Source organism: Malurus melanocephalus, unplaced genomic scaffold, assembly GCF_030028575.1.
Source record: "Malurus melanocephalus ecotype Western Australia unplaced genomic scaffold, MMel_1.1 scaffold_104, whole genome shotgun sequence".
Taxonomy (NCBI): Eukaryota; Metazoa; Chordata; class Aves; order Passeriformes; family Maluridae; genus Malurus; species Malurus melanocephalus.
This window is the reverse complement of record NW_026623336.1, coordinates 1,359,595-1,374,940: the sequence shown is the minus strand read 5'-3', so window position 1 is coordinate 1,374,940 and position 15,346 is coordinate 1,359,595. Positions and strand designations below refer to the sequence as shown.

General features: G+C 42.1%; 1 protein-coding gene across 1 annotated transcript in view; it reads right to left on the bottom strand.

The window, feature by feature from the left end:
• The window catches only part of COL22A1 (collagen type XXII alpha 1 chain), a 191,134-nt gene that overhangs the window by 117,111 nt on the left and 58,677 nt on the right, over nucleotides 1–15,346 (bottom strand). Inside the window, exons 5-11 of the mRNA XM_057369171.1 lie at nucleotides 12,197–12,320; nucleotides 9,997–10,272; nucleotides 8,916–8,996; nucleotides 8,190–8,303; nucleotides 7,696–7,740; nucleotides 3,623–3,676; nucleotides 2,764–2,799 (exon numbers count right to left, since the gene is read on the bottom strand). Of these exons, the coding sequence (XP_057225154.1) occupies nucleotides 2,764–2,799; nucleotides 3,623–3,676; nucleotides 7,696–7,740; nucleotides 8,190–8,303; nucleotides 8,916–8,996; nucleotides 9,997–10,272; nucleotides 12,197–12,320 (730 nt within the window). The remainder of the gene's footprint in view (nucleotides 1–2,763; nucleotides 2,800–3,622; nucleotides 3,677–7,695; nucleotides 7,741–8,189; nucleotides 8,304–8,915; nucleotides 8,997–9,996; nucleotides 10,273–12,196; nucleotides 12,321–15,346) is intronic.

Genomic DNA, 15,346 nt, shown 5'->3' with positions numbered 1-15,346 from the left:
ACTTGGCTGCATATGCATGTTTCTGTACATAAAAAGCATCCTCTATCACTCTGAGCTACTCAAGTTTGGCAGAACAAGCCAGGCTGCTGCTTGAACCATCACAGTGAGCTTCCTGGGTCTAAAAGTCACACAAGTCCTCATGTCAACATGAATCAGGTTTTTAGCCATAGCTGCTAAAATCTTTGGGTTTTCCACTAATGATGTGCTCRACACGTTCTGTACTCTAATACAAGCATCATTTTGGCTTTCATTTGGTGATATAACCAAGGTAATGACTTGGAGAAGCAAACTTAGTGCCTCTACTGTCCTCCTGGAAAAGCACAGGACTCTCCCTGTACAAATTCCTCAGATCTCACATAAATGCCAGCAAACAGCACTTGGAAACAGCGTGGTCTGACAGGTGTTTGGCACTGGCACAGCTGGAGAGAAGGACTACAATAAGAGGATGATTTTAATCTTGTCATCTCARTCTTTTCAAAGATGAGACAACTTTGTTCCATCAACATTTAGGATGTGAGCCTTGTCCTTTTAAAGGATCCCACAGCACATGCACAGCAACAATCACACAGACTGCAGCTGTTAGTAAAGTCCAGCATCTCAGATCCAGCTTTCCAGCACTGGCTCATACCCACAAAAATCAAGGAAACAAAGCTGACACAGCTGAAGTGAAAAACAAGAATTCCTGCTCATGCACCCACTGCAGTGCAGCAGGTAAACAAAGGAGACACATGAATCCTCTCCTTCCARGTGTTCTTGTGTCTGGGAATGTTTKAATTTCATAGGCTATTCTACTTTTCTTCAGGAGTAGAGATGGTAACTGGCACTGCAGGCACTTGCAGTCACACTCCCTGTGGTTCTGCTACATCCTGGGCACTGAAACAGGGACAGGGTCATGGYACCAAGCCTGTCAGAGCTCAAGAAACATCTGGRTTGTACTCTTAGTTACACAGTTTAGTTTAGGTAGTCCTGGAAGGAGTTGAACTAGATGGTCCATATGGGATCCTTCCAACTTGAGATCCTCTATGATTTTATGATTCTGTGTCCCGAGGCTCCCTTTTTAATCAAGCCAAGAACATACAGGTGATACATCTTTGCATCAGCAAGAGCCCTGACACTCAGCCTTTGTGTGAGCAGGGGGCACAAACACCCTGGGTACCAAACAAACTCCCTTCACAGATGAGAACAARCTGCCTCAGCTGGCAGAAATACCAATAAACACAACAAGCTGACCATAAACTCAGCGTCCTCCAAGCCCACACAATTGTTTGGGCACTCAAGGCTCTTTGGCTACTCCAGCTGAAGAAGTTCWGCTCATACTGTGACGTCTCTGCTTTTCCCCCTCCAGACCTGTTTGCCTACGCATGAMAATGACACAGATGGAATGACATTTTCTGACATTTTTCTGCGGGGTTCAAAACATAAGAAAACAAGAACTTGCTTTAACTACARGACAACTTATATCATTAACATCATGTTTCCCACCACGCTACTGACTCYCAGCACCTGCCAAACACGAGCTGGTTTCCAAAGGCTGAACCCTGAGTCTCAAAGGCTAAATAGTGCTGTCAGTGGGAGGACTGCAAGAAAATGATTGCAGAAATGTGCTCTTTATAGCCCCCATGTTTCTAGCCTGGCTCAATAACATTTTCTGCCATGAGCAGCCCTCATTTCGATTGTAATTTCACATGATGAATTACCACTATATACAATCAATATATCATAACCATAGAAAGAGCAAATGAGAAGATGCAGTGGCCACAAACATCACATTCTCTCTAGTGCTAGTGCAGCATTCTTCCTTTCCAATCACAATCCAATAYTGTTTTCAATTCTCTGATCAATTCAGTAACCACAGATCTCCAGAAAAACAGCTCAACAGATTCTTAACCTCATTTTCAATATGAGCCATCACTTCTTCCTTAGTACATTCATCTCCTAGACCCTCCTGTTAATCTTCTTCCATTGTTCCCCACAAGTTGAAATTTCATTTTGATCATAAGGAAAACACCCTCAACYATGTGTGGTCCGGAGCTACAGACAGAAAAAACTAATTCTCCTCTGAAGTCTAGGCATGGAGACTCATTTTTTGTTGTGCAGAATGTAGAGTTTATAGCCAGAATTGCCTCATAAACAGCATCTTTCTTTATTGCACATTAATCTAGTCATTCTACTTGTTTCCCATTGTTGATCACCAATGAAAGARTTTTCCAAGATGGATAACCCAGACATTTTCAGTGGTTATTCTGTATCCTCACTTTTAAGCTCCAAGTCTTATTAMTCTGTCCTGCCTAATATTTGAAGTAAGAAAATATTCTAGCTTTTGTAAATCAGTTTATTAATGAAAAAATCCAGTTGAGAGAAAGACTACGACAGACCCCTCATAAGCCAAATTTAATCCTGCTGAAAAATTCAATAAACTCAAAATTATCCTTTCCTTTTGTTTTTCATCCTTCCAGCCAATTTCTTTAGTGCATTATCCTCCACAAACTCACTGCTGCTTACACAAAGAAAAGATTATGATTTTGATTTGATACGATTTTCCATGGCCAATGCACAAAGAAACTCAACGCCAAGGGGAAAAAACAATGAACACTCAAAAGCTTTTCTGCAGAAGAAGGCATTACAGCATAAAAGTTCCCCACAAAAATCCAACTGTATCACATCTTTTGCATCCTRTGCACTCTAAAAGCAACTTCTGAACAACAGAAGGCAAGAGCAAGCAACTCTTGCAATTTGTTGGACYAATGAAGGATCAGATCTTACCTTCTCTCCTTTTGCTCCTATACCATAGGCTTTGCCCTAGAAATGAAAAAAAAAAAAAAAATTAGAGAGGAAAATGTACATTGAGAACAAGGGTATCAAACAACACTACAAATATATAGTTCATATATAGTTCATGTTTTCCGTGTTATGTATCCAAGATGTATCTTTATATATGTCACCTCACAGATACTACACAGAAAGCAATTTTCCTTGGGTGTAATTCCTTGGTAATAATTCAGTGAAAAATTAAACTAAAAAAAACTTATCCCAAATTCTCCTACTGCAGCCAGAAAARCATTGTATTTTTTATTCATGGAAGAGTCTGATGTTACATTTCCAAAAGTACAGTTGCCAACAACGCTTACGGGAATGAATTTTACATAGGGTTAAAGATTTTCTTGCCTAAAAACTCAGCCTGGCATTTGCATTAATTGCAGCTGGGGAAGGCTGTATCTTGGTCTGTATCTTTACATTTATCTGAATGTAAAAAGTCAAGAAAGATTTGCATCTTCTTTGTGTTCAGTTGCCTCACATTGTCCCCAGCAGACATGCAGCTGTGGTATAATCAAGTGCATCCAAGTTACATATTTAATTAGAAGGTCCATACTTTACATATTTAATTAGAAGGTCAGTACTGAGTCAGTTATCAGCTCTGTCCAGGGATGAACTCTCCATTTGCCCCTCTCTAGGAGAGGACAGTGGGTGCCAGGAAGATCAGCTTCCCCTTGGGATTCAGGCCCCACAGAGGGAGCGTGTTTGACCAGGGCATGCATCATGAGCAAGTTCTCACCATAAAGGAGAAAACAACTATTTATTTTTTCATCTCCTTATGCAAAATCATTGGGTATTTCTTACTTACTGACTCTCCTTTTTCTCCTCGCAGTCCAGGAAGCCCTGGGAAGCCTCTTTCTCCCTTGAAAAACACAAGAGTGTTAATATCACAGAGTTAATTCATTCCTTTCTTAGACCTAGAAGGAAAGTGATGAAACAAGGGTTTGACAGAAATTATGGACACTTTTGGTCCCACCAGGATYTACAGTCAAGATTTCAGCTCCTGCCCTAAGGACTGGGTGTACCTAATTGTATGTCTTGAACATCCAAGTCTTCAGATTGACTTCTATTCTATTTTTTATATGAAAACAAAGACAGAAGCTTTTGGAGAGTACTTGCAAGGCAGAGAGTTTTCTCCTGTGAGGTATTTCAAAAGCCCTTACTTTTTATTAAGCGAGAAAGTACTTGGAGAGGTGCTTTGCAGAAGACCTAGAGGGTACATGCCTAAAATATTCCAAAAATAAACCTGAAAATACTGTTAGATTTGAGAGCCTTTTTTTTTTTTTTTTGCAATTATAAATTAAACCCCTTGTTTCCAATCGCAGTAAATTTTCAGTATCAGCTAACTCTTCCCTTCCCTCCCACATGTGTGCAGAACACACAGTCACTCTTCCTGCTTGTTCCAATGGGAGAGAGGGACAGGAACACAGAAATGAGACAGTTGAAAAGATGTGATTGATAACGGGTGGAAAAATAGAAAAATTATAACTGGAGAATGAAATACAGAGGGAGCAAAAGAGAAAAATGGTCAACCAAAAAACGAGCAAAACTTTCTYTTCACTGTTCTCCTGAAAAGGACAGTGGTAAAAGGGATGAAGAATAAAAGAAGATACAAAATTTCATAAATATTTATCAGATACAGAACTAAAAGTGGTGCCAAAATGAGCAAGTGCAGAAAAAATACCCGTAAATCCTTTTCACATGCTGCTCTGCAGTCTCAAAACTAGAGGAAGGACCAGCTGAGGATATATCCACTACCAGGACTAGTTTAAGGCCAATGTGCAGTGTTGCACAGTTTCTTCAATTCCTCTAGCACTGGGAGTTGTGGGGAGCAGAGGGCTCTGCCCACACACTTCTACCTCTCTCCTTCCAGATTCTMACCCAAAATGTACAAACCAGAAATGTGCTGTGCTCAGTACCCCATCCCTCAGTAACAAATACAACATGCTCACCTATTTGTGCCTCCYACCATCTTTGGCTAGCAGGGAAATCAGGCACTGTGGGCTGCAGTACAGACTTAGCATCCCACTGAAATAGTCTCAGTCATGGAGCAGGACCCTCCAGTACCACAGCATCAACAAGTCTGATGACCCCTGCTCTCCCCAAATCTCCCCACATGGACTACAGCAGAATTTAAATTTGTGTTTCTATCCAATTTATTCTGATAATGCCCCCTCAAAAATGTGCTTAGCTGCACCAGACACTGACAACATTAGTTAGGGTCATGCTTGCTTTTCTCCAGGAAGAAATGCTTTTGAAAGCATGGGAAATATAAAAGTTTCTCTCTTTAACTTTTCTGTTTTGTTTTTTGCTGAAAGAAGGAAAACTCACAGAGCAAGTAGGATATATGCAAAAGTTATGTCATGGTCAATTAAGAAGGCTATGGTAAAATTCCTAAAAAATTTTATGCAACCATCTCAATTTTAAGTCACTTTCTAATTTGGAGGGAAAGATAYATCCAAGCTAGAGCTTGTCCAATACACTGAACTTCACAAACTGCACAATGGTAGGTAAGCATTGCAATTTCTGTGCGGACAAAAACACATCTCAGACAGAAAGGATTTTCTCTGAATTTGGATCAATAGCAGTGCTAGAAGAGAGAAGAAGCCGGTTGATCATCCCAGTGCCCCARCCAGCAATTCTGGCTGCCTGCAAACAACACAACCTGCAGAGAGACTGTGGAAGGAAAATAAATTGGACTGGGTTGTCATTAGTATCTAAAATTTATCAACAGGACCCAACTTCAGACACATTGGCCAATTCTGCCACAGCTATTTCCTGCATAACCCTTTCCCAGTACAATCTTTACCGTATCTCCTTCCAAACTTATCAGCTCTGTCTCCATGCATTACTCTCAGTTTGGCAGCATGGGTGATTGAGGCAGAGGTGTTTATCTCCCAGGAAAATTATCCATTTTTTTTAGTAACTGCAAGCTCTCCTGTTTTGCCCTGCCTTTGAAGGCTTAGAGAAGATCAGAAACCCAATATCTTAATCTTTCTTTAATAAATACAGGTGGTAATGTTGGGGAGTTACAAATAGCATTGAATTCCCTCCCCATAGCCAACATTTTAGCCTGGGTAGCTCAGWAATTTTGCAGAGAGAGAGGAGGAGAGCAAAATTCATTCTTGAACACCAGAGCAAGGACTGTGACAAGTTGGTCCTTGGCAATAACGATGTAAGAACTGCWGTCAGGAGTAGTGTATGTTATTTAATCACAACATCTTTGCTAGTAGGGAGAAAAATCTACTACTTGCCTTATTTAGCTGATAGAGAAGCTAAGTCATTTGTCTCAAATCATCACATTTGTAGTAAATTGTTGTCAGATCCTGGATTCAAATGGTATCATCCCCAGGTGCTTGAGCTGACACGGTCCTGCCTTATCTGTGTGAAAATCTCAAAGCACTACAGCCAGGGAAAATCAAATCTGCAGGAGTGGGCCAGCCCTTGAGGGTCTGCTCCAGAAATGCTGGTTCTGTTCTCACAGATGCCCTCCTTTGGATCCCACTGGTGTGGGATTGTCCTGAATGCCAGCACTGTCCCCTGTGACACACTGGGACACCCTCACCAGCACAGAGACCTTGGCAAAGCAGGGAAGGACGATGGGTTGTTGCTGCAGGGCCCTTTTGACATTACCATCATTGTCTTTTCTGCAACCTCCTCACAGCACTCATGGCTTTGCCATTGCTCAGAATAGCCCATCACTATTTCAGCTGTCACAGATTAAAATAGAAAGCTCCTATTTATATATGTGTGGGAGCATAAGGAGCTTTTTTCTGAGCTTTGAGCCAGGCACATTTGAGCAGTAATGAGCCCATGTTCTTTCATCCCAGCCTCCAAAAGGCATATTCTTATCTCCAAAACCTCTCCCCGCAGACAGCAGGCCAAGCTTTGTCAAAAAACAACACATCTCTGAGGAGGTCTGACCTTCCAAGACCCAGGGATTTTTCTTTTCCCCTTCCACAGTCTTTTGTAATAACTGAGTGATTTCTGGTGGGATAAAACTCAATTTTTCACCAATCAATTTGCAGAAGTGATTCAGATGGAAACAGGTTTGAATACAACTTTTTCCCAAACATCTTTTCAATCACACAGATGGGTAAAACTGGGAACCACCAACACCACCAACTTTCACCTCTTCAGCAATGTTGTGACTCTGTTTTCTTCCTGTACAAGTGCCCTCTTTGAGTCTGCTGCCTCACAGCTCTATTTGTACCCAGGAATAGAGCAAAATGTGTTTATGCTGMATGCACACGTGTATATCAAAGGAGCCTGCAGAACATGCAGGGTGAGATAAAGGCTGCTCTGTGAAACTTGAGGCAGACGTCACAACCACTCTCCCACCCTTTTATCTGGGAAGAAGAGCACTGAGGGAAGTGGCCTATATTTAACACCATGACTCAGACAATCTTGCTAAGGATAACAGATTGTGACTGATCCTTTACCCCAAGTCTCATGAAATTTTCTAGAGTGTGACTGGGAGGCTGCTACCCAAACTATGCACATAAATTACTGCTGAGCAAGGCACAGCGTGGAAGCAGCACCTGGTTTTCCAGGTGACCTACCATGGAAGATGTGCATGACCTACTGAATGACTGCAACTTGCAAAAATGCCAGTTCAGAAGCTATTTCTAAGGATTTTGCAACACGTTGACTCTTAGAATGGCACAAAGCAGCAATAGAGAAGCCTAAATGMAAGCATAAAATGAATATACAACATGGCCAGAGCCTCCTGCAGTCCMCAGGCTCACCCCAAACTGTCTGAACTTAGTCATATGCTAAATTGACTCTTATTTCTCAAAATCTTCAAATCCTCAATTTACTCTGAAATTGTTYCACTGTGGCTGTTTTTATTAAATAAATGAACTAGTAAAAATTACTGACCTTTTGACCTTTGGGGCCTTCAAAGCCAAGTGGACCCCTCTCCCCCTGAGACAAAAAAGACATAATTAATCAAATTGATCTTCTCATTTTATAATCAAGCAAGGGGCTGGATCCTAAAACTACTGAGGGCAACAAAAATGTTTTCAGGTTTAAGCAGAGAAGAGAATAAAGCTGACATGCCCTCAGGAACAATGACAATGAAGCTGGCTTCTCAGAGATCCCAGTGAGAATCAGAATAAGCAAGAACATTGCTTTTAAAAGCTACAAGATTTTTTTTCAGTGTGGCCACATTTATCTTTAGAATCTGTTTTATTTTATGTGAAGAAAGATGCACATAACTGAGCTGGGTAAGAATAACCACTTTGTTTTCAGTGCTGTTACCAGGACCACCAGCAAGATCAGAATCACTGAGTCAGGTAAAGAGAAAACACTCGGGGAAACTTCCATTACCTCTGTAGACACCCCAAATGAAACATGCTCTTCTCAACACTCACCTTTTGTCCAGGAGGACAGGAGCAGTTGAAAATCTTGAGATGTCCAAGTTGCTCACTGCCAGCAGTGGGCTTCACTTCCAGGGGAGGTGCTTCTGTCAGGACTGTGACCTGGCACTGCACCCAAACACCCAAGGTCAGGACAAAGCTTTGGATGATGGAAAGTTTCCCCTTCCACCCACTTTAGACAAACCCCACAGGCACTAATGTGTACCACACAGGCAAATGAGCCCTCCTCAAGAATGAAATCCCACAAAAGCCATTTATCCAAGCAATAGGGGAAAATGTGGCAAAATGAACAATGAACCTCTTTAACCAAGATCGAGGAGAGAAGAGTGAAAGGAGAGTGGAAGTTTCTAGTGAGAACTGGGCACAGGGAAATAAGCAGCAACTGGAACTGTTTGTTAGTTGTTCCCAAATAAAACCAGTGGGAAACATGTTGAATATTTCATGCTGTATTTCTGTTGTTCCATCATCACTTCAGGGCTTTGTTTCCCCTGACAGTTGGACAAGAAAAGAGGAACTTGGAAACTTCAAATTCCTCATACTCTTCCCKCTACTGTGGTCCTCCCCTGGCGCTGCTACACTGCCAATTACACAGTTAGGTTTCAATCACCCTTATTAAAAAAAAATTATAATCCCACACTGCCAAATATTCCCTGATTTATGTAATAGATTTCAATGAGGAATGTTCATGTGAAAATGAATAAAAGACAAAAAGGATCTTACTGGTCCAGAGGGGATGTCACAGCAGGTCTCCAGCTCRGCGTGCCGAGAGTCACAGTAAATCACCATCCTCTGAAGATCRAACTGGGAGACAAAGGGAGACAGCAGTCTCAGGACAGTGAATTATTAAAGACCCTGTGTCCTTTTGCTTGGACACAAACAGAGCAGGAAAACACAAACAAAAAACAGATGGTGCTAACTTCAGAGCGGTTCTATGGATCCTGCAGTCAATCTCTATCTCTCCATATCAATAGTAGACCAATATCTCAGCGTGCTTCAAGAGCAGAGATAATGAGACCCTGAAAATGCCCATTCAAATTCTGGTGCAGGTTYTCATGCTAATCCCCATGTTCTGGCCAAATTTCTGTCTGAGAAGACATATGCTGGCTCTATCCATCCCTCTTAGAATTTCATYTTGACACAAGGTCTGTTTTTCTCCTGTTGTGCCTTGCATCTCCTGACCRTTTATTCCTGYRTGAGAAACGTTATGARCACATTTGATATGCATGTGCCATCRGTTTGGCACAGCTAAGRAAGATTATRCRAGCCTCAAACACCAAGCARTCACACATAAATTATACCAGGGTAACACCGCTGCTGGACAATCAGCCTGTGTGTCTCAACTTTGGTTCATTTGTACCAAGAGYCATTTAATTTCTGAGGAATGGAGAATATATCACAACTCTCCTGAGTTAACAAGTTTCCTTTTTTCCCCCTTTTCTTTCTATCACATGTGGAAACATTCAGAATGCCAAGATCAAATGGAGAAAGACCTTTTTCTAGTTTGTTGATATTTATGTACGATTTTGCCTCTGCTTCTAACTGTAGCACATTCAGTGACTAGACAGGAAGGTGAAATAAATTTCTCATTTTTAATCTCTGTTATGGAGAGATCTGTCTCACATAAAAAGACAGCAAGTCCTGGACATCATAAGGTGCCAATCTATGTAACACTGGCAACATTTCAGCCATGCTGCCTCAGGACAAGGGTCAATTGCAACATAAACCCCCCAAAACCCATTCACAGGCTGCAAACCCAGTGCTGAACGCTACCCCAACTCCAATCAGCACATGSAGTACTCACATCAATGGGGACACTGTCATACAAGCGCTTGCCAATCACAGTCTTTCCCTGAATGTCGATGTTCTCCCTGTCCTCAATGGGCAGCATCTGCACCAGCCTGCAGTCGATGTACAGCGAGACAGCCTTGGACTGGATGCTGAGGGCGATTTTGTGCCAGTTGCGGTCGAACAGGTCGCTGACCCGCGYGTTTCGGAAAACCACCCTGACGGCGTCCTTGGTGAGCCCCACAGCGTTGTACTCCAGAGCTTTGTTCTCTCCGTCCAGCCGGATCGACACCTGCACGCAAACAGAAAGGGTTTTATTGAGGAACGAAGCCTTCCCTTCCCTCCTGACTGCTTTTCATCAGCACCGACACCCCAGAGCCAGGGATGGCACAGCCTGGGGTGGGGAGCCCAAGCAAAGAGCAGAGGATGGAATTTTGTGGATGATATGGACAGGGAGCCCACACCTKTGCCAGTAGATAAGATGGGGCTGTCAGGCTTTGGTGCAGACCCACGAGCAGTTAAAGTCTCCTGTGAGTACAACCCTTGGCATGGTTTCAGCACAGGCCACCTTGCTGCCATGGCTGGAGAGTGGCACACTCCAGCCCACTCCAGGGGCATCTCTCCAAAGGTACCTTTACCTCATTTGGCCCGTGGGATATGGGAAAATGCTTCATTTCCCRGTATGAAATCAGTCTGCTGAGCTGTGGAACTGCCCATGCTTAATTTCAGATGCTTTGACCTGAAAACTACAGMTACACCCCATCCCCTGTCCTGCAAGCTACAGAGCAGGCAAAAATAGGCTCTTGAAGACGTGCAGCTTTTAGTTCATTTACAAATTGATATCTTCTTTTAATTACCAAAATCTGGCAGTCACCGTCAAGCAGCAGGGAATGAAGCAGRCAGAGSCAGGAAAAAATGGTGTGACCACRAACTGCAGAGCTGGGAGGAGTTTGGGCTACCTTGGCACTGAGCTGTGTGTGATGTGAGGAACCCAGGATGGGCTGACTCCACATCTGACCCAGCTTTTCTGTGCAGCTGGGGATGGAATGCCTGCTGGGATCACTGCTGGCACAGCAGGGTCTGCACCTCTGAGCTCTGCAGGTCTGCGAGGGAGTGGCCAAACCATGACCAACTTTACATGAAACAAGGCTCATGGGGCTTTAAGGCATTTCTGGCATCACAATTTAAGGCACTTTTGAAATTATTGATGGAAATATTGAGGTTTTTTTCTTCTTCACACCTGAGCAGTTCAAGTTTTCAACTTCGTCCAAGAAATACTGAGTGATGCACACRTTCTCACTCTGCAGCAGCTAGGAATGTATGTGGCACAGGAAATGACATTTCATTAAAGTCACAGCTGATAATAACTTTCATATAAACCTTTTACCATTGTCTCAAACCCAATTAGCTAACTCTTCAAACTGCACTTACCCTTCACTGAGAGTTCCCAAAATCCTTTTAAATAYAAAGCAGTAATACTGAATTACATGGCTATGAGAGCCCATGCTGACAGTCCAGTTCAGAGTTCTGGGTAATGCCATCACCACCACRTTTGGTGCTGAGCAGAAAAACACACAGCCCATCCAAATCACTCCCTCCTCAAGCACCCTTGAACAGCTAAACTCTCCCAAGCTGCTAAGAACACATTGTGTAGGGACAGACAGCCCTTTAGTAGGCCTTGATAGTATTTTTCTTCTGAGAGCCTGAGAGTACTCAAAAAAAGTTTTTAGATCAAATTGTGCAGCAGTCAGGACTCAGGGTTTTGGAGCTGTAACAGGGGTTACAGCACATCCAGAGCAGGAACCCAAAATGCCTTTACATGATACCTAAAAGTCTGTGCAAAACCTGACATAATTCACCGTTCTGTGTGACAATCTTTTTCCAAAGAGGCAAACTATTTTCCTTAARTAGAGCTATCTGAATACCTGAACAGTAGCTTGAAGGAGAAGATGTTATGTTTTTGGCTCCCTCTCCAACTAATGCATTTATTTGCATCCTAATAACAACAAAACTTCCTCCAGGATTCGACTTAAAGGTAGAGGAATTTCAGCAAAATGCACTGAAAGAGYAATGGAATTTTTACCAGTTCACAAGAAAAGGAGTAGAAGGTTAAGGCAAGAAAACTGGCTCATGGCAAAAATTAAAAAAAAAGAAAAAAAACAAAAAACCAAACAAACAAGAAGGCTGTTCCTGCTGGCTGCAAAAGGGCCTCTTACCTGTGGTATGCCGTACTTGTCAATAATCTGCCAGATATACCAGTCTTCTTTCCTGGAAGCCTTCCGGAATTTAAAGGTAGTTACAAAGGCATATTCATCAGGCAGCCCTTGTGGAAATACATCCCTGGTATGGAGAGAGGAAAGAGAGCAATGTGTCAGGCTTAGCAGTGAAGAGCAGAACTTCTAAAACTCCCTCCATGTCCCAGGAATGCTTTTTAAAAGTATTATATTTCCCACAAAATCTGCTTTATTTCAAAGGCTGCAGAGAGATGAACATGAGCTTGTGCCCTCCAGGTTCTGTGTATGTGGAACCCTTTTATCATTCCAATGGTGAAACTCTCAAATTGGATAAAATATAAAGAAAATCTACAGTCCAGTATCCATCACATTTGAAAGGTTCTGCTCACGTAACCTGTAAATAATTCTGTTCTGCTCCAGAYGCACTGGAGACCTGTGATGTCTGAGAATGGCCAGGAACACCCAAAACTGTCTATAAWTGTACCAAATTATAGCAACAAATATGGTAATATTTTGCCCCAAAACAGACCTTACACCTCATGTCTTTCCAAGAAGATGTTCCTTAGCTTGCATAACCAGGTAACAGAAKAAACTTCTMAAAGCAAACATYGCAAACACAGCAGGCAGGAATTTAYTCAGTGTGACMCCATGAGCCCTGCACGTAACCAAAACCACAAAGAAACCAAATCCAACACTGTTTTTCTCTACCCCAGCATAAAAACMTGCCATAACATGGGGTTGCAGGGCTGGACAGAAGGGATAATTAATCCAATATCACTATTTTTTCTCTTACTAGCCTAAGAACAAGAATGAACAGAAAAAACATCTCTCTCCTACCTCCAGAACTCTGGAATYCAGGAGTCAAATTCAGAGACAAATGCGACTTCTGTATCAATAACTTTTTATAGATTTGTCTCATATAGACTTCTGCACCCTCCCCCTGAACTCAGGTAAACCSATGACATTCACAACATCCCTTGACGAGGAATCACCCCCTGCTGCCCATTGCATCATGAGCCTCCTCCTGTTTGTTTAGGGCCAAACTCAGCTCTTATMAGGGATAACACAATGAACCTATTCTTCTTCTATCTTTTATGACACACGGGATTTTTCAAAATTTGCTTGTAATGYCTCTAAGTCATCTTTTTTCTCACCTGAAGAGTCCCAGCTACATTGTTCTTCATGCCCAAGCCAACKTRCTCCTATCATCATTCCTAAATAAASCCTTCCTAAATATCATGTCTTTGCTTCAGGACATCTGTGCAGTCAGGCATAAGCACTCAACAGAAACCAAAACATAATGGCAGCAATTAATGAAGARCAAACTACAAAGACATTGTCTTAATGAATAGTTGACATAATCCATCACTATGCAGAAACTGGCACAGTCAAAGGCACATAAAACCAGAGGCCTTTAATCGTATTAAAAGCAGAAAGTCCTCCAAATTTCCAGAGTACTGTTCTGAATTGCAGCAAAGGTTGGGAGCCAGTTTTTCCYAATGCCAAAATATTCAATCATATTTTAATCTGTGCTTTGAATCTCCTATCATTTTAGCCAAKTTATAAATTCAGAACGCTCTGGTTTCATCCAGTAATGTGGCTTTTGCTGTATAAAGTGCCCATGCAGGATATGCACCGTTATAAACTGGTTTTCCCTCTGGGATTAGAGACTCTCTGAGTTCTTCCAACCCAAAAGAAAACAAAACCAGGCTCCCACTAGCTCCCTTACAAAATCCTTCCTTTAGGACAGCAGATCAAGGCTGTCTAATTTCTTGGTACTAGTTATTTTAACCAGGTAGGTTCCAGGTGCCTRGAAGTTACCAATTCCACAAGAAGGGCCAGAAGGAACATCTGGAGGTGAACAGAAGTAGCATCCAGAAGGAGGACTGYTTAGAYTAGATATGAGSRAAAAGTTCTTTCCTGAAATWTGGTCAGGCTTGSAACAGTCTGCCMAGGGAAATGGTGGATTCACCATCCYTSRAAATGTTGAAATGAAAGCRTGGATGTGGCACCTGGGGASACGGTTTAGTGGTGAACATGGAAGCACAGGATCAGCTGGACTCAGTGATCTTATGGGTCTTTTCCAAAGTTAACAATTTTATGATTCTGGACACCTCTGAGCTGGGAACAGGAATATCGTTATGCAAGCTTAATTTCAAAGAGAGTTTGCTCAATGCCCACAGAAATAACAGTGAGCCAGGTCCCTAAATATCCCTGTGAGTCTGGCCACACCTCATCACACAAGGCTGACAAACAGCCCATCAGGTAGATTTAAACTGACAGGAAGCCATAATGACCCATTACCTGCCACCCTCAACTGATTTTTAAAGCTGCCAAGGAACCAGCTTCAAGTTCCCAACAGAGAAAGGTTTCACACCAAAAGCAAATCTGAAGACTCTCATTGCTTTGAAGATGTGATAAAAGCTGTTTCTGAAGTCATTGGTCCCTGCATCTTTTACAAAACTGCACTGTTATATAAACAACCAAAACTTACTTTAGGAGTTTTAACTTATTTCCTCACTTAAAAATTATCTCCATCTAGAAGTTCTGCTTTACTTTGGGACCCAAGAGCAGGAATTGCTGTCCCCAGAAGTGCTTTATGTTCCTGTTTCACACAAGGCTGAATTGAACTGGTGATCGATATTATGGAACTTTGCTGGATGCCCAGGACCTACAGGGAGCACTCTGCCCGCTCCTTGGTCTATAATTCTGACAACACRATAGATTGCAGAAGAGGCCCTTGTGAAACTCCAAGACAAAAGAATCYCCCAGTGCTGCAGGTTAGTCTAAGAGTCAATTAACTCAACTACAAGGTCAGGTGAATCACACCTTCTGCAAAGACAAAAATTTAATAAGAAGGAAGAAAACTCTTTTAGCCATTGCTGATTTTCAACASGGAGAGACCTTCTCACATGCTTTAATTTGCAATAAGATCTTTCATCTGTGACAAAAAGCATGAGATCCTACATCTATAATAACACTATGGAGAAGATTTATATTATCAGTACTCATTTCAAACACTTCAACGGCAGCTAACAGGATTTTCACATTTGGTAAGGAAGAGTGTAATTAATGTACTKGAGAATTTTGACCAATTTTGCAACTGCTAATATGAAATGTAACCCACTGAGG